Source organism: Jaculus jaculus, chromosome 4 (genome assembly GCF_020740685.1).
Source record: "Jaculus jaculus isolate mJacJac1 chromosome 4, mJacJac1.mat.Y.cur, whole genome shotgun sequence".
Taxonomy (NCBI): domain Eukaryota; kingdom Metazoa; phylum Chordata; class Mammalia; order Rodentia; family Dipodidae; genus Jaculus; species Jaculus jaculus.
The window spans coordinates 124474343-124501206 of NC_059105.1; the positions used below are offsets into that span (position 1 = coordinate 124474343).

General features: G+C 38.2%; 1 protein-coding gene across 4 annotated transcripts in view; it reads right to left on the reverse strand.

Moving 5' to 3' along the window:
• Window positions 1–26864, reverse strand: part of Rtn4 (reticulon 4) — a 71699-nt gene that overhangs the window by 26195 nt on the left and 18640 nt on the right. For 2 of the 4 annotated variants that reach the window (XM_045147220.1, XM_045147221.1), the window contains exons 2-3: window positions 14891–14947; window positions 11628–13991 (exon numbers count right to left, since the gene is read on the reverse strand). The exons of 1 other annotated variant lie outside the window; for it this stretch is intronic. In XM_045147220.1, coding sequence (XP_045003155.1) covers window positions 11628–13991; window positions 14891–14947 — 2421 coding nt within the window. The remainder of the gene's footprint in view (window positions 1–11627; window positions 13992–14890; window positions 14948–26864) is intronic. One more of the 4 variants, XM_045147222.1, reaches the window with a different exon arrangement.

Here is a 26864-nt window from a genome sequence, read left to right on the forward strand (position 1 = left end):
GAAAAGCCAGGCTACCAAAAGAAAGGAAGAAAGATGTTTATTCTACAGAGCAGTGAACCACTGAATATATTAGACTGCATACAGAGCCATATGCAGTCCCTTCTCTCTTCTTTTTTCTCATTTTGATAGATGGTTCAATCATTCTGCTGTTTTTTAGATTCATTTGAAACTATAAAATAAATCACTATCCTAAGAAGCTTAAATTTCAAGCTTGGGAAATTCCAGGTCTCCTCTTACCTTTTCCCAAGGTTATTAAGCCAAAAACATTCAGCATTTTGCACCCTGAAACGCTACAAGCAGAAAGTTAAACATGTTTATTAAATATGTATTACTTCAACAGAGAAAATTTCAATTTTGGTAAATTGGGCTTTTTGATCCTTTTACACTAATGGAAACCCTTTACAATAATGGAAATCCAGACACTTCCAAGTATACTTAGTTATTAGATACCACCGTATATACCATTAACATATACTTAATTATATCATTAGGAAAATGGCAAAAGGACAAACCATAATTTAATGTTTACAACATTTCTGAAACTTAAGAGTTCACTTTATAAAATTGGCAATCATCCCAGTGCAGAATACATCTTTACTAATGTTCCACAACTGGTTTACCAAATGCTAACATTTGTCCAAGCAGAAAAGAAATATATAGTTAGCAAGCTAAATTATTTTTAAATGCAAGGCATGCATAAGCACATTAATCTCTGTACGTGCATCTTATGGCAACGGCTATGCTGAAATAGCGACATGTATTTTCTTAAACTTGCTCTAAGTCTGTGGGCTGCAAAATCCTGGTATCAGAATTGGCCTAAACACCAATGGTTAATATTCTCCTTATCTGTCTGTCTGGCTCTAATCATAAATAAAAGAAACTCATTTTTAAAGAGGCCAGTACTTTCAGTTCAAGAGTTAATATTTAACTTTAAACTTTACTAACTGAACTCTTGCATAATTACTTGAGCACACTGTCATCAAGTCATATCAAGGATAAAAATGTGTGGCCTCCTCACACAAGTGTTTAGAATCCCAAACTATTAAGTAAGTACAAAATATTTCCCAGATGGTATTTCCTAATGAGCCCCTTAAGATTGAAGGACAGAGACTGAGAAAGTAAGCTGAGCAGTAAACCAGTGGTAGCATGGTCAAGGCTTTGAGTTCAAATCTTAGTAACACCAAGACAAAAAGTATCCAAAAGCCAAGAAATACTGAACATGAGGATGGAGCTCTCAAGTAAATACACAAAGGTAATTAGCACTTATGTAACTCACAGCTTTTGTGGTACTTTACTTGTTTATAAGTCTGTGGCAAGCATGTACATACTCACTCATCTGAACATTAAACACTCTGTGTCCCAGGCAGATTTAAAATATTTAAAATAAAAAAATCAAACCAACATTGAGATATATTTTATGTATGCACAACTTATTTCACATTTAATTTTTCTTAAAATTTTAATATACTTATTAAAAAATGAAACTGGACTGGGGAGATGGCTCAGCAGTTAAGAACACTTGCTACCAAAGCCTGCCATTCCAGGCTGAATTCCCCAAGGCCCATGTAAAGCCAGATGCAGAGTAGTGCATGTATCTAGAGTCCATTTGCTCTGTCTGTCTCCTCACAAATAAGTATTTTTAAAATTAAAAAATATTCCTTCAAGGATAATCTCAAGTAAAGAGCACTCTACCTTAAAGAGCACTCAACCTACCTTGTACAGTGACACTGCTGACTTTGGACGGGATCTTACTTTTCTTGAGAACCTTCTTTATGCATATGGTTCATGTAAGGAAATACAAGTACCATCTGCATTCCAAGCAGTACAGCACCTAGGAGGAAGTGCAAGTACTCTTCTATTCTGACTTCAAATGCAATCCTACACAGACCTTCTGAAGTAACGGTTCATAGTTTATCAGCTTCTTGTTCTTCGGTGTCCATGTCCCAGGACCATCTTTCCAGAGCATGACAAAAAGCAAAGACAGCCAGGCATGGTGGCGCATGCCTTTAATCCCAGCACTGGGAAGGCAGAGGTAGGAGGATTGCTGTGAGTCCAATGCCACCCTTAGACTACATACTGAATTCCAGGTCAGCCTGGGCTACAGTGAGACCCTACCTCGGAAAAAAAAAAAAAAGGACAAAGACCTGCCCAACCCCAACTCCTTTCCAAAGGGTACTAATGCTTTTGTTACCGACCTTCAATGTTTCTTTGCTCATGCTTCAAATCAAAGCATTAAGCTTCTCACTTTCCTTCATTAAGGAAAATTATGATTAAATGTTATTTCTAATGACTAAAAACATTCTTCTTCCCTGCATGTTAATAGCATCTGTTTTTTTTTTTTAAATCTTGCATTATGTGTTAGAATAGGCAGCAGTAAGAATAAGCCATTATCCACTCCATCTAGCTCCCCTGTTTCTTTTCCTCCCCCGCTCATTTTCTTTTACTTCCAAAGCCAGGAAAAAAAAAAAAAGATTTTGTTTTGTTTCCTCAATGGAGGGTCTCACTCTAGCCCTGGTTGACCTGGAACTCACAAATTCATGGTGAGTTGTCTACCTTAGACTCCTAAGTGTGAGGACTAAAGACATGCAACCCCAGGCCCAGCTCAGAACTAATTTTTTCTTTAATTGAAAATGCTACTAAGAAATGGCTTGTTGGGGGAGGGAGGGAATTACCATGGGATATTTTTTTATAATCATGGAAAATGCTAATAAAAATTAAAAAAATCATGAAGAAATAAAAAATTTCCTAGAAATAAAAAAAAAAAGAAATGGCTTGTATACTGTTTTTGGTAGTTATAACAATTATTTATACAAGAGAACCAGAATATTTATTAATATTAAATAATGATAGTTATACAGTACCATTAAATTTCAAAATTATGAACTAGCCAAAGGTACAAAACTGAATGTTTCATTACTGAGAGGGTTAAGCAATTACAAACCCTACCATATGCTGTAATATAATGCCCTCTATGGACTAACAATAGCACTTCAACATTACTGAATTAAACCTTTAGAAATTAAGAAAGACTTTATTCTAGAAAATGCATGGAAATATGACTTTGAAAGTAGCAAAAATGAGCATTTTTGAAGCCTTTAAGCAACTTCTCATCAGCTGGTAAAATTTATACTTTTACCAAAGAAACTGAAGTGATTCTATTCAATAAGAATAAATACTGATATGTGCACTTCTAAAGATCCAAAGCATTTCCAAATCCATAACTCAAAAACTAAAGCACTGGGCTCTGAATAGCTCTTTTAAGCCTTTTAAGTGTTCATCAACATATACACATGAAAGAATCTTTTGTCATGTCAAAAATGTCTATAATGGTATTGCTCAAACAACTGTAACTCTGTATAAGATGTCTATAATGGATCACTCAGGCAACCATGACTCTGTATAAGACGTCAAAAACCAAAACTATTTACAAATTAATTTTTAAATCATTTGTAAGTTTAAAATCCATTATCTATAGCTCATTAAAAATTTTCTGCCCAACTGATTTGAATCCATATGGTTAGTTTTCCACAGGATTAGTTTTCTACCGACACTAGATGGCACCACACGCAGTCTACATCTGACTGCCTAACTGACCACAGACAATTTTTTGGCACTTCAACAGGACTGTTGCCTGGCACTGAGAAACTAAATCAGAGTACGATGGAAACATAAGAATAATTCCACCAGTGAAAACCACGTGAGATAAAACAATCACTAGCCAGGATCCAAAACAATTTTAAACATATCAGAACTAGATGTAAAATGAGTAAAAGAAACAAACTTTCCTTTGCGAAAATTATCCACTGAGATGTAAAGAACAAAACCTCAGAAACTGGGGCCAAACAGTTACTTACATCCTATACGTATAAAGAACACTCATAAAATCAGAAAAAGTAACACTTAAATTGAAAAATTGGCAAAAGGTATGTATAAGCAAGTGATACACAAAATATATAGTATAATTCTTCAAGTCTTAACTAGAGCAGTAAAACAAGAGAGGGAAATTAAAAGAATGCAAATAGGAAAGGAGAAGTCAAAGTATCCTTATTTACAGATGATCTGATTCTATACATAAAAGACCCTAAAAGCTCTATCAGAAAACTCTTGGATTTGATAAGCACTTCCAGCAAAATTAAAGAACACAAAGTTAACACTCAAAAATCAGTAGCTTAACTACATACATTAGAATCATGCTGAAAGAGATATCAAAGAAATGTCCACAAACTATACAATGAGAATTACATAAGATGTTGAAGAAAAAACATTTAAAAAAAAACTTCTCATGCTCATGGATAGGCAGATTTAATATTGTTAAAGTGGCTACACTACCAAACACAATTGCCAGTCAGTGCAGTCCCCACCAACACCAGAGACTGGACAGATTGCTCAGCACCTATGCTTGCTTGCAAAACCAGATGGCCCAAGTTTGATTCCCCAGTATCCATCTAAAGCACACAAAGTAGTGCATTTGGAGTTTGTTCACAGTGGCGAGAAGTGGTGGTGTGCCCATACTTTTCTCTGTCTATCCATCTTCCTCTCTCAAATAAATAAAAATATTTTGAAAAAATTCCCAACACTATTCAAAAAAATAAAAAACCTAAAAACACAAAACAATTTTAATATTCATATGGAAATATGAAAGGCCCTGGATAGCCAAAGCAACTCTGAGCAAGCACAGTGAGGGAAGAGGCACCACCATACATGATGTCAAGTTACACTACAGGGACACAGTAACAAAACAGCATGGTGCCAATACACACACACAATGGAATGGAACAGAGATGATAGCAGTATAAACCCATGCAGCTACATCTGCCTGATTTCTGGCAAAGATGTCAAAAATATACACATGAGAAAAAGACAGCCTCTTCACCAAATAGTACTGGAAAAACTTGATAGCCACATGTAGAAGAATAAAACTAGATCACCACCTCTCACACTGTAGGAGAATCAACTCCAAATGGATCAAAGACTTCAACGTAAGACCTGAAAGTATGTTGGAAGAAAAGGGAGAAGAAACATTCCATAACAGAGTCACAGGCAATGCAGGGCCTAAAACTCTGAATCTGTTAGAAGAGTAGAGGAAACCCTTCCACATCTAAGCATAGGCAAGGGACTTTCTGAATTAGACTCTAGTCACTCAAGAAATAATGCTAACAATTGACCAATAGGACTTCATGGAAATAAAGGCTTATGTGCAGCAAAGGAAACAAATAAATGAAGAGACAGCCTTCAGAATGGGAGAAAAATCTTCGTTAGCTATGTAAGTGATAAAATTAACATATACAATATACTCAAAAGAAAAACTGAGGGCTGGAGAGATGGCTTAGTGGTTAAGGTCCTGGCGTGCCCATTCTCTCTCACTTTCGCTTTCTCTCATCTTCCCTCACTCTCAAATAACTAAATAAATAAAATAACTAAATTAAATAACTAAGGAAAAAGAAAAGAAAACCTGAGAAAGAAGTCAAACAATACAATCAATATATATTCTAATGAAATGAGAAAGATGAAACACAATTGACCAATAAACAAATAAAAAAATTCAGTCTCACTAGTCATCACAGAAATGCAAATCAAAACTACACTGAAGCCGGGCGTGGCTTCAATCCCAGCACTCAGGAGGCAGAGATAGGTGAAGCGCCGTGAGTTCGAGGCCACCCTGAGGCTCCATAGTGAATTCCAGGTCATCCTGGGCTAGAGTGACACCCTACCTCGAAAAAAGAAAAAAAAAAAAAAAAAAACTACACTGCGATTCCATCTCACCCATCAGAATACCAGTCATTAAGAGAAAGTAACAAATCCTGGTGATGATATGGAACCATTATCTCTGCTGGCATGACTGTTAACTAATCCAGTCACAATAGAAGTCAGGAGTTTCCTCAAAAATTTTATAACAAATCAAGCATATGATCCAGCTATACCACTCCTGGGCATTTACTAAAGAACTCTAAGTCAAGTTACTATTACAGCACTATTCACAATATGTAAGTTGTGGCACCATCTAGGTAACCTTCAACAGAGGACTGGATAAAGAAAATGTGGTCTATGTATGTACATAATGGAATTTTTTTCAGCCATAAAGAATTAAATGTCATTTGCAAGAAACTGGATACAACCAGAGATAAACATTAAGCAAATTAAGGCAGTCTTAGAAAAATCAAGTATGGGTTGTTTTCTCTTACATGTGGCTCCAAGATCTTATATAGATACATAAAATTATGCACATATTATATGACATGAAGTTAGAAGCAAAATTGTCTAGGGGAATAACGGAACAATGGGAGGGGAGATGGATAAGAAAGGGGAGAGTGGGGAAATGTTTTTAAGGTAGATTATATGTATACTTGTATGAAAATTATCCTTATGTAACACAGTCTCATGAATTACGAATATATACAAAAAATTTTACATAAAATATACTCGAAATGTTTCTATTTAGTAATAAAGATACAAACACCAAGCTATCACTTTCACCCATCAAATGGTATTTTTTTTAATGCAAGGTATAAAATGTATGAAAAAATATTTAAGAATTAAGTAAAAAATAAAGCACAACAAAAAAAAGAATTAGGTCAAGTAATTTGTGAATAAATTGTTGACTACATATGCTCAATCATGAGCCTAGTTGTGGTATGGAGATTTTCAAACAAATCCTCAACTCTTTTATGAAGTTTATAAAGCCTGATTACAGGGGCTGGAATGTGTCTCAGTTGGTGAATACTTTCCTGACATGTACAAAGCTCTGGGTTTCATCCCTAGCATCTCATAAACTGGGCATGGTGGTGCACACCTATAATCTAAGTACTCAGGAGGTGGAGAAAAAATTTGGAGCTCAAGATCTACCTTGGCTACATGGTATGTTTGAGGTCAGCCTGAGATACATGCACAGTGTCTCAACAGACAGCCAAGTAACAGTGATACAAGAAAGAATTCTAAAACTATTTTGTACATATCAAAGGAATAAACGAATGAATGAATGCACTGGTGGAATTAGAAACTAGCACTCTTTAGAAAGACAAATATGAAATGAGAAAAGAATTGCGATACCCATGTGAACTCTTCACTTCAAATGTATATACATGTTTACCAACTTGTCTGCATAGAAAGACTTCCTTTCCTCTGTCCACTGGGAACGCTAAAATGAAACCAATCCCAGTGTGCATTGCCAGCATCCAGCTCTTGACCCTTCATTATCTCATGAGAAGAAAATGAATTCATTCCATACTAAAGAAATCAGGGATTCTTACAGAAGTAGCTGACTTCTGGCCTCAGGCACAGTAGGCATAAAACCGATGTTTTCTTATGCTAGCAAATAAGTATTCCTCATTCCAATTCCTTTCCCCCAAAATGGCTCTTCTAGCCAAATTGAAGGGGCACCTAAATCTAGGTTAATTTATCACCAAAATAATTCAGTATAATAAATTATATATTGGGTGGGGTGGGGGAAACTCATAGACCCATGCTGATAATAAAATCATGAACCCAGTAGAAGGCCAAGGGCCAAGTGAAAAAAATATGAAGGTAGTGCTGGAGTTGAAAACTCACCACTGGATCAAGCAAGTTGAAGTGGTGCATTTTAACCACAAGTAGGTTAATTGCATAGCCTTTAAGTGTCACCACTCAGAATACTGTAATTATACAAGGCAATCAAGAACCACCTTGACCAGAAGGTAAACATTAACCTCACTACAGAGGCACTGACTGACTGGCAGGTGGTTTCAGATGAAATACTATGTGAGGCACACTGCATCGCCAACAGCATTTTTAACCATGAACCCATAGCTGGGATCTAATCACTAAGAAACATTTCACAAATCCAAAAGAATGCTCTGTGAAAAATGGGGAAGGGGAAGCTCCAGTGGAACAACTAATTAGCTTGTGGTACTTACAAAAAGCAGGAAAGGGCAGAGTTGTATCTTCAAAAATGTTAACATCTTAAGACATAGTCTAGAAATGTTTGAGAGTAAAGAGCCAAAAGAAACATGACAACATATCCATGTAATACTTATATTTAAACTGGATTTTGTGTTATTAAATGAAGTAACAAAATTGGAATACAGATGGCAGATTAGAAAAAAAACCCAGGGCTAAGGAGATGGCTCAGTAGTTAAAGGCACCTGCTTGCAAAGCCTGATAGCCTGGTTTCGATTTCTCAGCATCCACATAAACCCAGATACACAAAGTGGTACACATGTCTGGAGTTCATTTACAGCAGCAAGAGGCCCTGGAGAATCCACAATCTCTTTCTCTCTCTCTCTCTCTCTCTCTCTCTCTCTCTCACACACACACACACACACACTCACTCACTCACTCAAATAAAAATATTTTAAAGAGTATCAATGTGAATTTAGGAAGTTAATAGCTGTAGTGAGGTCATGAAAGAGAATATGACATATTTAAGGATAATAGGCCAAAAGAATGACTTCTTCTCAAGTGGTTCAGAAAACACATGGATGCATTTATACGGGTGTATATAGACATGGGTCTATAGAAAAAATGCAAATGATAAAAGAAGCAAAATATTAATATAGGTGATTTCAGATGAAGATTATAGGATAATTTTGTACTATGTTTATATTTTCTACTTGAAAAAAAGTACCAAGTTATTTTCCAAATAAAAGTAAAAAAAAAAAAAAAGGTTTTAAGTGTATAATGCTATTCCCAGAGCCATAGGTTGGTTATTAAAGGAAAATCCCAGTGCCAGGGGTCGGGATATCTTCATTTCATGTGAGCCAGCTCTCCTAATAACCCTTAACTTTTCTTACTAAACATTCATGTTTTTACCTCACCATCACTAAAACCTAGCTCTTTCTTCAGGACAATGCTGTGAACTTTCTCAATACTAGCTGCTTACTCTCCTGTACTAACTGGGGCAGGGAGTGTCAAGTATTCACTGCTAACTAATGCTGTTTCAGACAGACTAGCAATTCAGAAGCTTCAGCTTCTATTTACCATCACACTAGCCTTCCTCACTGCTCTTATCTACCAGACTGTCAGCTACCTCACTGCCCTTTGCCCAAGACTCCTGTCCTTATTTCTTACCTTCATCTTAAGTCCTGTCATGTCATACACAGACTGGAGCCTTCAGGAGAGGGGCCTAAGCTTCCAGGCACAGCTAAGGACCCCCAGGCTACAGGAGGCCACTCCCTCTCTTTGGCCAGTTGCCTAGGAAACTCCTTATCAGCCTTCACACACTCCACCCCCCCCAAGACCATAGATATCCTGACGCCCCCCCCCATTGCCTATGTGCTGGAATGAATGTCCCCATATGCTAATTAGGCATCAGAAATGAACTTGGTATGTTCAATCCCCTTAGGACCCCCCACCCACCCTCAGATGCTTATAAACCCATTTCCCTTACAATAAACTGAGAGAGCTGTTCAACTATCTCCTGGGTGTGGAGTGATTCTCTTATTACAGGCTCACCCAACCAGGCTCACCCAACCTGCAGCAGGGCCCCTGAGGACACAGGAACCCAAACTGTCACTATTCCAAATGGCTTTAATGCATGTGAAGTGCTGTTTTCTCATGGTCTCAGTTTACTTACCTTACTTCTAGTATAGTTCACCTAAGACAGGCCTTGCCTCAAGGCCAAACCTGGGCTACTTGTCAACCTGAAGTACTACTGCTCTCAAATGTTAAACTCAATATACAATACACAGCACCCTCCCCGTCCCCCACACACAATATCTCCTTTCCACAACCTTCCGGTTGTCAAATGTTTATCCTATCCCTTCACCTGGGCCTAGAATTCACTCATTAGTTACTGTCCTTCTATCACAACCCTCTTTATTCCCTCAACTTGAATGCCTTCAAACTACTCTGCTTGTTAGTCTCAACTTTCTCTACTCACTGTTCTTGTACTGGGCCCATGCAGTGAAATACAATCACCTTACATCAGAACAACTACTTGCCTTCTCTGAACTCACACATAGGCTGGTTGGCACATTTAAAGAAAACCACTGGGCTAAGGGTATAGCTCAGTAGTAAAGGCCTGGCATGTGCAAGGCCCTGAGGCAGATGGCTAGCACAACAAAACAAAAATTCCAAGTATGTTTCAGTTCATTCTCAGCAATGCGGCCTGATATACTGCTTTAACATAAGGATAAACATTAACCACCAATTCCTTCAATGTTCAGAAACAAAACCCTAGCAGCATCAACATCCCTAGCTTCTTTCCATTCATGGTAGTGTCCCTTCTTCCTTTGTAAGGCTAATTCTTTCACCAAAACTCTGGAGTTCATCCTAGCTCCTTTGGGACATTCCATCAGTACCTGTGATCAGGCTTTCAAATCTTCTCCAAAATATTAATTAAATAAATTATAAAATTCCCTTCTTCTCTTCCTCTTGCTTGCTAATATTTTTTCCTCTATGTTATCAAATTTGAGTTTTCAGCATTCTGATTCTTCAAATGTCCTAGTCCCAGTCTCTCCTCAATCACAGCCCCACTCACACCATTTTGCTGTTGTCCTTAACTTCTTCAGTATCTGATACTTTTGTCCTTTGATTCTCCCTAGCTGGTAAGTGTGGCTTTTAAGTTTTGCCTCCAAGTTCATGGAAAATACATGCATACAGCCAAGGTCTCTTTCAAAAGCTTCTTAGTTCTTTGACATCTTGTGGGCACCTCAACACTAGCAATGTCAAACAATTTATCTTCTCAATCTATTTTCTTGGATTTCCCATCTTATTCTCCTATACTGCCAACCCATACATGCCTGCGATGGAAACTTGGTATCTTGAAGTCATCTTTGACTTTTCATGGTATTATTCATGCTTACATCCATCAAACAAGAAACCTCCATGCTGGATTCATTACCTGAAGATTCAGAATCTCCTTTAGCAAAGGAGATATTTCTGAATTTGCCTGAGGGTGGCCAGTATTAACTCACTTTCAGTACATAAATATATTCAATAAATATAAAATTGTTGCTATACAATTTAGTAGAAAACACAGGTAAACTAAAATGCTAATCTTTAACACATATGTAAATTACTTCATTCAAAGCAGGGATGTGGGAAATGTAGGATCAAGTGAAAAATGAGAAGTATAGAAAAGTCTACATTGAATATGCCCAGCCTTATCTTGTACCTCATTAGAAAAATAATGATACTAAAAATATGCTACAGAAATTGTCGGGTTTTTTTGCAAATTACACATGAAATCATTTCTAAGATGAAAATGAACACATCTGAAAATATTTTAATTTTTCTTAGTCTTCATGTTATTAGGAAATACTGAAAATAAGGTTGAAGCCAATTATAAATTTTTTATAGCTCTATGGTACAAAATAAAAATGACAATCATGGAAAAGTTAAGAGCAAGGGTGAGTGGATAAGGGGAAGAAAAGAACAATCAAACTTATTTTTGTTTTAGACAGGTCCTGCTGTGTAGCCCAGGCTGGCCATAACGCAACAATCCTACTGCTTCAGCCTTCCAAGTGCTCAGTTTATAGGCATATGCCACTATACCTGGCTAGCATTAAAGCTTTTAACTGAGATTTAAAAAAAAAAAAAAGTCTAATTAATGTGACATATTTAACACTCTTAGTAAAAAATAGGACATAAAATGTAGTGGGTGTTGCATGGTATGTACAAAAGTTGCACTAAATGGTACATGTAATGATTACCTGAAGTTTTACTCAGCTCTGCTGGAAATATAGCTGGTAGTGCTTTATCCGCTTTTTCTGTATCAGAAGGAAGTCTTTTCTCAGCTTCTTTCATAGGAACTTTGGGTTTGACTATGCTGCCTGCTTCTGTTTGAGCTGCCAAAGCAGAAACATCTGGAGGCAGTAAGGACACCTTTGATACATCAGACTTATCTCTGGAGAAGTCACCTGAGACATGGACTTCATCTTTAGGCTGCATGTTCTTGAAAGAAAGGTCATGAGGAAATTCTGAGCAAGCTCCACTCTGGACATGAGCAACTTCACTTCTGTTGGATACTTCTAGGACAGTGGACTCCCTGGTTAATTTAGAAGAATCAGATTTATAACTGACAAATGTAGGGAAATCATCTATAATCTCTATGGGAGATGAATCTGAAAATGTATCACTTTCTTTTATTTTTGCTTCCTTAGAAATAAGGAAGTCATCATTTGAATAAACTGTAGTATTGAGCTCCTCCATTTGCAAAGGAATTTTCTCCTTTTGGGTCAATGTTGAAATTCCATCAGATGATAGACTACCTTTAGTGATACCTAGATTGGGCTGAAAAGACTCTAAATATGGCTTTCCCACCTCATGTGGTAAAACATTAAGTTGTTCCTTATTGTGTTCAGATATTTCAGTGAGATTTTCTTTCATGAGCATCATGGCTTCCTCTTGTTTTTGTGGGACTTCTGGGATTGAGTCATCACTAAACAAGTCTACTGGTTCGGAGTCAGGTGAGGAATCCTCAATGGGTTCACCATAATCAGCCACTGGCTTTTCACCTTTTGCTATTTCTGAGTAATTTGAGAAATCAGGACTTGGTTCTGTGGACAGCTTTGTTTCTTTAATTAAATCACATGCAATAGAGATATAAGGAGCTTCTGTTTCCTGAACAACTGCAGTCACATTTTCAGACTCTCTCATGTTTTCTTTTATTCCAGGAACTGTTTTTAGGGATAGGTTTGTAGCTTCTTCATATGGTGGGGGATTTTCAGGTTCAAACTTTACAGTGTCATAATCTGCTAATGGAGGGGCTTGCAGTGGTGACACACTGGGCTGCACCACAGAAGCACTGGAAGTAGGAAGTAGAGAATTTAGTGGTGCTTCCATAACAATGTCAGGCAAAACTGGGGAAGGAGTTGCTTCTGATTCTTCAAATGATGGGCAAAGCTGTGCTACCGGATAAAGTGATTCTTGCAAAGCTTCTGATGTCTGGACCAAGTCCATTTTTGTTTCATAAGCAATCTTTGTACCTGTAGCTTCGTTCAATTCGCTTTCACATGCTTCCTGAACTAGGTCTGGAGTTAGACCTTCAGGCATGCTTGCCACCACTGCTTCAGTCACCTTTGATAAGGTATCTGTAGTGACATAATCTGCCTCGGAATCTTGTGCTGCCATAAGAAAAGGGTTTGATACTTTGGTACTGGTCTTCTCTGTTACAATCTGAGCCTTCCTTTCTTCTATTTTTTTCTCATCAGTCTTATTTTCTGAAGTCTGATCTTCTAACAAAGGAAAAATGTTTGTTGCAACATTCTCGGTTGATGGGCTAAAGGGAGTACATGTGATATATGCTTTTGAACCATCTTTCACAGGTTCTGGTGTGCTGGGAAAAGAAGTATCACCATTACTACTTTCATTATCTTTTTCATGACTGGTTTGCTCAAGGTTATCTGCAAAATATTTCTTATCCACTTTACTTTCCAACTCGCTTTCCATATTACCTCTAACAGCCAACACGTCACTGTTGCCCTGACAGGTATCTTTCATTCCCCATACTCGCTCAAATGGTTTGAAGTCTGCATATTCTTCCCTCATGGGGGCTTCTACTGCCATTCCCTTGTCACTAAAACTGTCCTTAGTTTTGTCTGGAGATATCGCTTTGTCCTCTTCATTAGCCAACTTAGTAAGGGCCACAGATGTTTCTTGTGGACTGCAAAGGATTGCATTACTAACTAAATCCTCTTCATCTTTTATCTTCACAATTACTTCTTCACTAGGGTTTTCTACTAGTGTGGTGGATTCTGCTTTTGGACAGCCACCAAATGTTGAGCCCATTTGTGAGTATTCTAATTCTGCAAACTCTGTTAAATCTCTATCTATAAATGGATTTTTTGCCCTCTCCAAGAACCCTTTAGAAGCTTCCTTTACAGTTTCTTGAAGTGTTCTTTCTGTGGGTGATACTGCTGGCAAGTTACCAAGGTATTCATGTTCTTTAAAAGAAGCAGCTGAGAGAGGAGATAGAGAAGGAAGAGAGGCAGCAGTTTCAAGCAGGACAGATGGGAAATCCTCTTGACCAGATGAAACAGTGTTACCTGGCTGCTCCTTCATGTCCATAATTTTTTCTGTGGCCACGGACAGAAAGGAAAATTAGAGAATGCCAGTATTCTCCAAGTTAATGCAAGTTCTATGACAGATTCATAAACCAGTGTTAGTAAAGATTTATGGTTAACTAAAGTAGAATGTTAATAGCATTTAGTTAATAAATACAAGTAGGTCTGGATTATTACTGAAAATAATTAGCTACTGTCAATAAAACATGTGCATGGCTATTTGTGAAGCATAGTGAAAATAGGTAATATAAGGCATCTATATTTCACAATAGCCAAAAGGTGAGAAGTTTAAATATTCTCACCAAAGAACTTTTTTTTTAATCTAGAGAAGGACATGCTAAATAGCCTGATTGTACTGAAGCACCACATGGTGTCCTGTAAATACATATAGTCACTTGTCAAGTCAAAGAGACTTAAAAAAAAAACATGCAGAGTTCCAATGGTCATTGCATGCTATGCAAAGACACAAACCAAATCTGAGGGAAAAACCCTCCAATGGATTGACTGAAAAGGCTACTTTAAACTAGTTTTTTTGTGTGTGTGGTGGGGAGGGAAAGGACAAGATTAGAGAAGAAAGTTTTGACAGTATAGAAAAAAGCTACAGGATAATTAAATACCAGAGACTGGCATTCCATACAAAAAGGCCTTGGCAATACAAAGGTAAAGTGTATCTGAAGAAAAGCAATTAACATGTAAATGCAAATCAAGGACCCAAGAATTCCTTATATAGTAAGCAGTAATCAAGCTCTGTCCATTCCTCCCCTTGGACACAGCATGTAAAATGCAGACTATCAGTAATATTCTTGGACCAGTGCTAATTTTCAGTAAATCCAAAGTAGTCCATATGGACTTAACCCAACTTGAGTCACAGTTAGACTACACAGAAGATAAGAGGCAGCAGAAGAACTTGCCTGCAGAGGAGTGTATCACAGGCTCAGATGCAGCAGGAAGAGCAAAAAGGGTCTCATCTGAAAAACAAATAGAATATGACCTCAGCAGAAATAAAGACAGGCTGAAAAAAGACTTAAGACAGGAGTGAGCAAGAGTTAGGTTGGTAATGAGTTAACAAAAAGGCTAAGATAGAAAGGGAGTTAGAAATAGTAATTCTATTAATTCAGTTAAATTATCACATTTAATTCTCACTAAATGCTATTCATTGAACCAACCATCTTTATGAGGCAACATAACAGTTAAGCAATTTCATGAACCAAAGCAGTTTTTAGCAATTTTTATGTACCATATTTCACCCCAGAATATATTTAGGCAAATTGACTTGTACTAGTCAAGCCAAAACTTAAAAAGATGAAATATGAATAAAACTGAATAGCTACTTGCATTTAATTATTTGTCATTGGTACATGTTTCATTTGGAAGATCACTCTAAGAGAATCTTAAATTTCTTTTCTTACATTCTGTAACAGTCACTATACCCTGTTCTAAAGACATTAGTCCAATGTCAGTCAGAAAAATAAATCAAACATTCTATCATTAGTTACTTCTTGTGGTGGTTTGAGTGTAAATGTATGCCCCCAACCCCACATCCTCAGTATTTTTAAGATTAGCTTCCTACTTAAATCTTCAGCAGGTGGAGCCCTGCTGGAGGGTGTGTGCCATTAGGGGGTAGACCTTGAGTCCAGCCCTAGTAGATATATAAAGAACCAGCTTGAGCTCTGGCTGTTCACTTCTGTCTTTGCTCTCTTTGCTGTGGATGTTTGATGGAGTGAGCCAGCTTCTTCCACCATGATGAAGCTTCCTCTGAAATCAGTAAGCCTGAAATAAACCTCCAATAAGATGCTTCTGTCTGGGTGTTGTCCCGGTAATGAAAAGACAACTGCAACACTTACATGTTTTGTTTAAAATTAATAGATGACTGAGGACTACTTAAGTGCTTGACACCCAAGATTGCACTTCACTTATAACTCCATTATCATACTGGCAGTGGTGTTGGTATTTCCCCTTTAAATAAAAATTTTTAAAGTTCAGCATAAAAGAAAGTAAGGCAGTTCAGCTCTGGTCTTTCTCAGTTGAAATACAGGCATGTTTCTGCCCCAGTCTCCATTCATATGTTGATCTTAAGTCCTATATACTTAGATAGGTCTTAGTCCAACAGTATTATTACCATCACAAGAAAAGACACCAGAGAGCTTATAGTCTCTTGTCTCTCTTCCAATACACGAGTTCATGAGAGCACAAAGGGGGTGGAGGCCACCTAGGGTGTGTGTGTTATATTATACAAACTGGTATATTACCTTTGTACAATGCCATTTTGTACCTATAGTTGGAAGATTCCAAGAGCTAAACGATCTTCTGTTTTATAGTAAACAAAGGCTTCTAGCATTAAGACATTTTGGGATGACAGGAAGACATTCATGCAGCAGAGAGGACCCAATGATTTGGACACTTTTATCAGGAAATACAGCTAGATAAAGCTGATCAAAATAAGTAAAAGAGAAATTGCAGGTGTGAACTGAAGCTCCCAGAAGAAAAAGAAAAGGGAAATCCTATGTTAAAGATTCTACAAGTCATAATCAGATTTCATGCTGCAGATACTTAGCTAAATTATTCTGGACTATCTTTAGTCCTCTTAATAGATATTCATTGGCCACCTCTGTGTCTGACCTAACATCCAGCACTGAGACTATTAGGTAAATAAATCCCCTACACAATGTACAAACAGAAGCCTAAGAATGCCATCAGATAGCATCTGAAGCCTATAGCAGAGATTTCCCCTCCTTCTGTAACCTGTCTACCTAATAGTCCTAATAATGTATTTTTAAGTGCCTTGATTTAAAATTCTATATGTTCTGTTACTATAAAAATTTCATTGAACTATTACCAGACATTCCTGGACCCTGGTCACATTTGGCTCTAGAAGAAATGAATTAACTATCTTTTAATCTTTTATTCCCTTTGAGGAAGAGCTGTTTTGTGTGTGTGTGTTGACAGTACCATTAATATGGACTTGTCTTCCAAATTCCCTTGACAAATACCAGAGCTAAACTTCACAGTGATAATGAATTATGGCAAAATCTATACAGCACACAATGCCATAATTAAAGGATTTTTGGATTCAGTGGTGAAGAAAAATTAAAATTAATGCATGTTTAAAAGGGGCTCCTAAATTGGGGTATGTTCCCATAACCCCACCTACTAAAGGAGGTAGGAGAATCACATTGAGCTTGAGTTTAAGACTGGCCTCAGCAACACAACTGAGGCCCCAGTCACAACAACAACAAAAAACCCCAAACAACAAACAGAAAGTAAAAGTTTCTTTTAATCTAAAACAATAGATAGGACTGGACATTTGGCCAAACCAGTAAAACAATACCTCAGGAGATTTTTTACAAAGTATAAAAAACATGTATACATGTTTGTAAAGCATGACTTGCTATGTGACCTTGGCTAAGAACTTCTTACTTACAAAATGAAAGGCAGTTTCAGCTAAAACAGTATTGGGGTCTAAAAGCAGAACCAGGGCTGGAGAGGTGGCTTAGCAGTAAAGCACTTGCCTGCAGAGCGTAAGGACCCAGGGGCAATCCCCCAGTACCCATGTAAACCAGATGCATAAGGTTTGCAGTGGCTAGAGGCCCTGGTGTTCCCATTCTCTCTATAAATATGTGCCTCTGTCTGTCTCTCACTCTCAAATAAATAAATATTTTTACAAAAACACAAAACTAAATTATTCATCTAGATGAAACAATAAATAAAAGTCCATTCTTAACAAAATGCTACCTTTTAAATCTTGATAATATGTTAGAAGCCACTGATGCAGAAGTGACTAATCTACTGTTTGAAATTTAGAGATAGCCAGGCGTGGTAGTGGACGCCTTTAATCCCAGCACTCAGGAGGTAGAGGTAGGAGGATCATCGCGAGTTCGAGGCCACCCTGAAGCTACATAGTGAATTCCAGGTCTGCCTGAGCTAGAGTGAGACCCTACCTCGAAAACCCCCCAAAAATTTAAGAGATAAAACAAGCTATTTAAAATTGTGATCTGGTCACACAGCAAGTCATGCTTTACAAACATGTATACAAGTTTGTTTATACTTTGTAAATTGTACTGGACAGATGGCTTAGCAGTTAAGGTGCTTGCCTGCAAAGCTAAAAGACCCAGGTTTGATTCCCCAGGACCCATATAAGCCAAATGAACAAGGTGGTGCATGTGTTTGGAGTTCTTTGCAGTAGCTGTGTGCCCTCTCATGCCCATTTACTGTCTCTCTCTCTCCCCGCCTTCTCTCTCTCTCAGATAAATAAATTTAAAACATTATTTTAAATTGTGCCAGAAATTTAAAGGATTTCCTAAAATCTATCCTTATTTCTATCTAGTGCTAGAATCATTCCTACAGAAAAAGTTATATTGCTGGTATTTCAAATATTCATTATTTTTAAAATATTTCATTCATTTGAGAGTCAGGGAAGAAGAGAGAAAGAGAATATGGGCATTCCAGGGCCTCCAGCCACTGCAAACAAACTCCAGACACATGTACCACCATGTGTACTTGGCTTTCATAGTTACTGAGGAATCAAGCTTGGGTCCTTTGGCTTCGCAGGCAAGCAACTCTCGAGGCCTCATTTGATTATTTTTTTTAAGTTTGTTTTTAATTTTTATTTATTTATTTATTTGAGAGGGAGAGAGAAAGAGGCACAGGCAGAGAGAGGGAGAGACAGAATGGGTGCACCAGGGCTTTCCAGCCACTGCAAGTGAACTCCAGATACATGCAACCCTTGTGCATCTGGCTTACTTGGCTCCTAGGGAGTAGAACCTGGGTCATTTGTCTTTGCAGGCATATGCCTTAACTGCTAAACCATCTCTCCAGCCCTCACTTGATTTTTAAAAGAGTATACTCATTATGTAAGGAGGGAAATCAACCAAGATGAATCACAAAGTATTTAGTTTCTAAAAGTTCTTAGAAAGCCATCCAAAAGAGGTCACTATCATTTGGACCTTCAAGAGCAAGGCTGTCATCCCCACCGCAGCAATCAACCGTTGTAAAGGGAACACCTGTGCTCAAACCCCAGCTCTCTTACTTATGACTGTAACCCTGAGAAGTTATGACTGAGCCTCTCTGGGTCACCATTTCCTCATTTGTAAAGCAAGATTATTATGTGTCTCAAAATCCTATGAGGGATGGAAGGAGAAAGAAAAAGAAACCAATTTGTCTTAAGTTAAAAAACCTAGAAAACCAGAGGCCAGAACTCAATCCAGCTCATGAGTTCATGAGCACTTCCTTTCCTAGAGTTTATGCAAGTTTGGCATCTTCAAATGGTTCATAAAGTTACATACCTGAAAGAAAATTTCTGATCAACAATACTTATCTTAACCTGCCAGATTCTAGACTAACACTATTTGCTGCTTTGGGGGAGAAAAAAAAAAAAATCGCTGACTGATTTTAATCTTTCGTTTTCTGAAAAGGATCTTGACTTTTAAAATGAATAAATGATTTTCTAACCAAGTATACCATTTAAGGAAAAAAGCCCACAACTTCCAAGGTATGGTTACATATATATCTATCATATCATATCATATGGCTTATAACAATGGCTAACCTCCTTTTCAAACTATTCATAATAACAAACTCTTAACTACTGAATGAAACAAAAACTAATCATTGGCAAATATGGTGTAATCCCAGCACTTGAGACTGAGGCAGTAGTGAGACTGGGGCTCAATTTTTTTTTTAATCAGCTTCATTTGTGCTGATTTGAATAGATTATATATACCATGTCCAATTATACATAACAAAGACAACTATACTAAAACAGTAGCATGTTTTATTTGAGGGGAAGTTGTTTTGGTTTTTTTCTAGGTAGGTTTTCACTCTATCCCATGTTGACCTCGAGGTCACTCTGTAGCCCCAGGCTGGCCTCAATCTCACCATGATATTCCTTCCTTAGTCTCTAGAGTGCTGGGATTAAAGGTATGTACTGCAGCACATTTTAAAAACACCTCATCACTGAAGCAGACCAAAAATGAACCCAACATGGCTCAGAGAAATTTTGCGGAAGAGGGGGCGGAAAGAATGTCAGAGTCACATGTTGGGTCATGATTTGCAGAGACATTTATCATACCAATAACTGGGGGCTAACTCCACAATGCACGACCCATATTCATCAACAAGGAGGGTCCAATGGGAGGGGGTAGATCACAGATGAGCCTAAACAATGGTACCAAACTGCCTGTATTTACTGAAAAGAAAACTAATAAATTAAATTAAAAAAAAATAAATTAAAAAAATTAAAAAAATGTTCGATGAATAGGAAGCTACAACCATTCCAAACTTTCCATTCTATTGCCATCAAATTAATGTTCTGGAAAGGGAAATGTGATGCATTCTCTTGGTCCCAGTTGTCTACTTTGTATCTCAATTATTAGGTAAGATAATAAGACCCTCCCTAATGTGGCCCCAAATTGCCTAAATTCACCCCAACAATTCTTCATGTCATTTGTGTGCGCCAAACCATATCTTCCTACTATACCTATGTCTTCTTCTACGTAAGGAGTGTCAGAATCTAGTAAACGTCAAAAGAGGAACTAATTCAAAGTCACATAACCAAATAATGACAAAGCTACAAAATTATAAGTCACTACTACATTGCAGGCATATACTGATTTCCTTACTACTCCATTACAATGAAGAGAATCACTATTCAGAATAACAGAATTAGAAAAGATGTGCACCATGGATCCAAAATGATCTGTTTCTCACACTGAACCGATCATTGTTAGTCTCATGTCCTTAAACCCAAAGCACTCATATCATTTCAGTCCAACATATTCTGAACATTAGTTACTATCATCATACAATGACCAGTTTCAAAACTGAGTTTCACTAGTAAGACTTAATATTTTTTAAGTATATCACTTTAAAAAATAGCCAGGCGTGATGGCACATGCCTTTAATCCCAGCACTCAGGAGGCAGAGGTAGGAGGATCACCATGAGTTGGAAGCCACCTCGAAAAACCAAAATAAATAAATAAATAAATAAAGTAAGTAAGTAAAATGCCAACTTTCATAGTATTACTGAAATTTATTACTCATTATTCAAAAGCATGCATCATCACAACTTCACCAGTGTCCACAAACTCAAATACTGATTATTTTTCTTGATGCCTGTTTTAAAGACTTTTATCTACCAAAAAATGGAACTATCAATATAGAAAAGTATCTAATTATAAAACAAGAGGAAAATTCTATTTTAAAACCACAGAAGACCTTCTATTTCTGGTTATGACAGTAACTGTATCAACATAAATAACTCTCAGCATGACAAAAATGTTAAGAAGCAACTGTCTTGAGTTACTAGACAAAGGGACTGCCTGGCTCCAACTCAGAGAGGATGAGCCCAAGAACACCAGTCTTGCTAAGCTGAGGCGGATGTAGCAAAGCAAGTTTCACAGAAAAGGCTCGAGGTTCAGGTAGGGTTCCCAACTTGCTCATGGATTCTACTGAACATGCACAGCACAAGCCTCAGCAAGGAAAAGCCCAGGAGACCTGCCAGCTGAATGAAGACCTTGGAGGTAGAGAATGCTGAACACTTTTTTTTTTTTAATTATTTATTTATTTATTTGAGAGCGACAGACACAGAGAGAAAGACAGATAGAGGGAAAGAGAGAGAATGGGCACGCCAGGGCTTCCAGCCTCTGAAAACGAACTCCAGACACATGCGCCCCCTTGTGTATCTGGCTAACGTGGGACCTGGGGAACCAAGCCTCGAACCGGGGTCCTTAGGCTTCACAGGCAAGCTCTTAACCGCTAAGCCATCTCTCCAGCCCGAGAATGCTGAACACTTGACTTAACAATATCAACAGCAAGAGCAGTGAGAGCTCACCAAATACCCAAAACATACAGCTGGGACTCCAGAATGGGCACACATGAGAAACAAGACTAAAACTTGAATTAAACATCAGCTATCCATAAACCAAAACACCATACTACCCCATTAATATCCAATTTTTATATTTTATGTGCCAGTTGAAAAATAAATTTAAGACAAAATAAGAATACTCTAAACCATAAAGGGATGCCAGACCAAGTTTGAGCAAACTGTCTTGAGGGCCAAAGTTATATGTGAACACAGCCACCCCTAGCATGCACATATGTCTATGGTTACTTTTGCAGAATAAGGATAGAGATGACTAGTTATTCTAGAGGCCATAGGTCTAAAAGCCTAAAAAAGTTACTATTTGGCCCTTTAAGAAAAACTTAATGATCCTTACTCTAGATTAGCTCTAACTTTAAAATAAAAATTGAAAAAATAAAATCAACAAATTAACTGTGTGCCAAGACAAATTAACACTATCATAGCAATGACATACAGTATAAAGTAAAAAATTTCTAAATATGTAAAGATGCATGAAAATATGACTACAAGTAAGAAAAACAGAAAATATAAGCAGAAATAAACATCAGGGAGTTTATATAAACATTAAAGTATTACTATGTACTATGTACAAAAAATGGATACAGTGACTGAACAGTTCAAATGGAAATGAGCCAAATGGAAGTGCTATCAAGTAAGAACTGTACTAACAGACTGGGACAATTCAGAAGAAAGCACTTACTCATTAAGGCCACCTTGAGACTACATAGTGAATTCCAGGTCAACCTGGGCTAGAGTGAGACTCTACCTTGAAGCACCCAAACACACCAACAAAACCCTACAAGTTTAAAACATCTATAGAAACTATTCAAAAACTAAGGCCTGGTCAGAATGGTTAAAGGTGCTTGCCTGTGAGCCTATAGACCTAAGTTCCATCTTCCTCAATGCCCATGTAAAGCCAGACTCACAGTGGCAAAGTGGTACACATGTCTGTGAGCCCAATGAGCCAATAAACAATAGGAGGCAGACCCAGGAGAATCTAGAAGCTCACTGCCAGCTAGTCTGACACCTGACACACAACAGCAAAACAAGAGAGATCCCTCTCAAAGAAGGTGGAAGGAGAGGATGGACCCCTTGAGGTTGTCCTGTTCTACACACACACACACACACACACACACACACGGGGGGGGGGGGGATATGAGCATTTTGTAAAACTAGCAAACAATGGGGGAAAAAAAGATGAACACAACCTCGGTGACCCGAGAGACAATCAAACACTTAGAATATCTGTAATTACATCCCCAGCAAAAGTGACAAGAAAAAATATTTAAAATAAAATGGCTTGGGCTGGAGAGATGGCTTAGTGTTTAAGTGCTTGCCTGTGAAGCCTAAGGATCCTGGTTCGAGGCTCAATTCCCCAGGACCCACATTAGCCAGATGCACAAGGGGGCACATGCATCTGGAGGTCGTTTGCAGTGGCTGGAGACCCTGGCGCGCCCATTCTCTCTCTCTCTCTATCTGCCTCTTTCTCTATCACTTTCAAATAAATGAAACTACACACAAATATATATATAAAATGGCTTAAAATTTGGCAAAAGTTGTGGGGGATGGTGTTGCATACTTTTTATCCCAGCACTGGGGAGGCAGAAGTAGGAGGATCACTGTGAATTCAAGGCCAGCCTGGGGCCACAGAGTGAGTTCTAGGTCATACTGGGTTAAGTAAGACCCTACCTCAAAAAAACAAAAAAATAGACAAGTTAATATGAGGGGAAAAAAAAAACAATTTGAACATGCCATCTAGTGTTCTAACTGCAGCAAGGTTGTGAACATTACGGACGTGTTAAATAAGCTTCCATCAGACATGAATTATTGAAAAAAGAATTGGCTGTTGTGGTAGTTTGAATAAATGGCTCCCAATATATTCAGTGTTTTATTATAGTTTGTAATTTAGACCTGCAGCCACCTGGCTGGAGATGTCACTGGATGGACCTCAAGGTCCAGCCCTAAAGTGTGGGGGTGGATTTGAAATTCCAATCTAAACATATGCAAAGCACCTAGTTCAGCTTGGAGTTCCTTTAGCCTGCTGTATGGTTTTTTGGCTTGTAGCTTTCTCTTTTTGTCTCTTTTCCTGGTCCTTTAAGAGGGGGCTAACTTCCACCATTATGGAACTTCCCCTGGATCTGTAAGCTTCAATAAAATTTCCCTTCCTCCATAACTGTGCCTGGTCTGGAATTTCATCTTGGCAAATCTGGAGCTGTTACAGCTGTTGAGTTCAATATTAGTGGGTTAATATTATATATTAAGTAAGATATTTTTAAATATAAAGACATAATAGAGGTTTACGTACCAATTGGCTTGGGAAGACATTATGGCCAATGGCACACAAGAACTTAACTCTGTATTTCCCACAAGGTGCAATGTTTCAGTATTTGCTAATTCCAGTGAACAGCTGAGTAGAAGAGTATGATGGATAAGGAATGTTATAAAGAAATGCTACCTGTGGTATGCAGGATGTGGTACCTTGCAAATGTTATCTTTGTCATGCAGAATACCAGGCCATCTGCTTGAATCTAATTCACCTTTGTAACTAGGCTTGTGACTGTTGTAGACTTGTTCAGCAATTTGTCCTTATAAACCCTGACCAGATGCAACTGGGGGCTGCACTCTCCAGTTCCCTGCTGAAATGTAGTCCTGGCCAGAAATAAATGCCTCTACTTATTAATAACATATTCATGTTTGATTGGTGAATCTGAGTGACTCCAGACCCATTACATTAGGGGCTCACCCAGGACCTGCCAGGAGTACTCTGCCTAATTCACTCTTGCATTCACACCCCCCCCCCACAAACACACACTGGCCTTAAGGCCCAGGAAACGCCCAGTGAAGTACCTCCCAGTGAAGTAGCAGAGCCTGAACCCCTTGGGGCAGCTGACACAGTGACTTTCACTTTGGCCAGAGGAGAAAGTTTGTAAGGCCTGGCACTGACAAGGTTTCCGGGACCTTAACGCCTAGAAGTCTTCTATAATTAAAGAACACAAAGAGGCTTCAGAGCTTCTGTCCCCTTTAGAGTTGACAGGGAGGATCTCCAGAGGTAAGTTTTGTTTCTGTTTGCATGCATTTTTGAGACTCTCCAAATCTACTCTCAGAGAGTCTTGATTTCTTGGGACTCTACTCTGACTGTGGGTTGAAGACCCTAGGAGACGTTCCTCAGGAGATATCAACACTGTGACAGAGTCATCTGCTCTGGAACGACTCCAGAGGTAAGGGGGATTCAGTGGAAGGCTGGACACAGCACTGCTTCCCTAATCCCGGGTGATGGTGACATGTCCCCTGACCCCTGGTCAGTTTCAGTTTGTAGCCACGTGTCTGTCTTTCTGTTGTTTGTTTTGTCCTTTTGTGCTTAACATTTTTGGAGCCTCCTAGGAAACCAGCTGCAGAAACTGAAAACTCCACCATGGAACAGAGTACACCTAGCCCATTTGTAATGTGTCCTTAGTAACTTTTCATTCTTCCAACAGCAGGCATCTGATTTAAGTGCTATATGTGATGCTTTCTTGAGGAAGTTCTGTGAATTAGATTGGCTGTTCTTTGTCGTGGGATGCTGCCAAAGAGAACCTTTGACCTCCCAACTGCAAATCAAGTCCTTGGGTGACCTGGACACCATGACCACCTGGGTAAATTGGAAAATGAAAATTGGAATTGAGACTAGTCAAATTTTGGATTGGAAAAATTCTCAATGTGAAGTCTGAAATTATACTTGAAGTAATTAATTTCAAGGTTTGGTTTTGGTCTGCAGAGTTGTAAATAGAATAGAAACTTAAAATGGGAATGCATAGTTTCTGAGTGAATGTGTGAGGGGGAGATGGCTGGAGTCTGTATGAAAAGTGCACTTGAAATAAATGTGTGTATATGAATATGTATGTGGCTCACAGCCCTATGGCTGCAGAATGATTTTCTGTTCTGAGCAGTGCCATTTCATTGTGGGGGATGTCCTCTACCAAGCCCACTGTCCTAGACTGCATGGCCAATTTTTACTGTTGAGTGTCCCCAGTAGGAACACTGAAAGTAATTAAGATCATAGGCAAGGGAAAATGTAAAGTTCTCATACTCTGAAATAGTAAAACGGCAGGATCAGAAAGCTTCCTTGTAGCCGTAAAGGAAGTAAAAAACTCTCCCTGGAATTTAGGAAGGAAAAAAAGGGGGGGGGGTAGTATGCTGCCAGTGTGTTCCGCAGGGGCAAAATGTAGATCAGGGATAATTAAGTTCTGGGCCAGTCCAGGCAGATATACCTGTAATGTATTACTTAGTGCTTTCCTCTGAAGGCCATCTGTAGATGGCCAGATGGCCCTGGGAGTAAGAGGGAGAGCCTAAACACAAACCTCACTGTTGGACACAGAGACAAGACACAGATCTCTCTGCAGTTTATGCTGTCCCAGGACAATGCCTGATGGTTCTTTCTTAGCTTCCCTGCTTTGCAGAGTCAGGAGGCTGCAAGCACAGGGAATCTCGGGATCAGCATGAAGATGGGTGAGTGCCAATTAGTGAACAGATGGGGACTTCTTATAAGAAATCTGTAACTGTTTTTATGTTTACTTTATCTTTCTAATGCTTCTGTGGAACTACTAATAGAAAACAGCCTTAAGCCGGGCATGGTGGTGCATGCCTTTAATCCCAGCACTGGGGAGGCAGAGGTAGGAGGATTGCCATGAGTTCGAGGCCAGCCTGAGACTACATAGTAAATTCCAGGTCAGCCTGGGCTAGAGCGAGACCCTACCTCAAAAAACAAACAAATAAACAAAAAAATCCCCAAGATGTATGTTTAAATTTAGAAGTACTTGATATTGAGTTTGTAAGAAAATTTCTAAAATGTCTAATAATGTTCGAATCTGCTTTCATATTTTTTAAAAAATGTGTTTCAGGAAAGTTATAAGAAACAAAGTTCCAAAATCAAGATGATAAAATCTATATGTTTATTCTGGGTAAATAGTGTAAGTCAAGCCTGGTCTACTCTTTTTATTAAAAGGTTATTTCAAAAGGCCTTTTGAGGATAAAGAAAAAACTTAAAT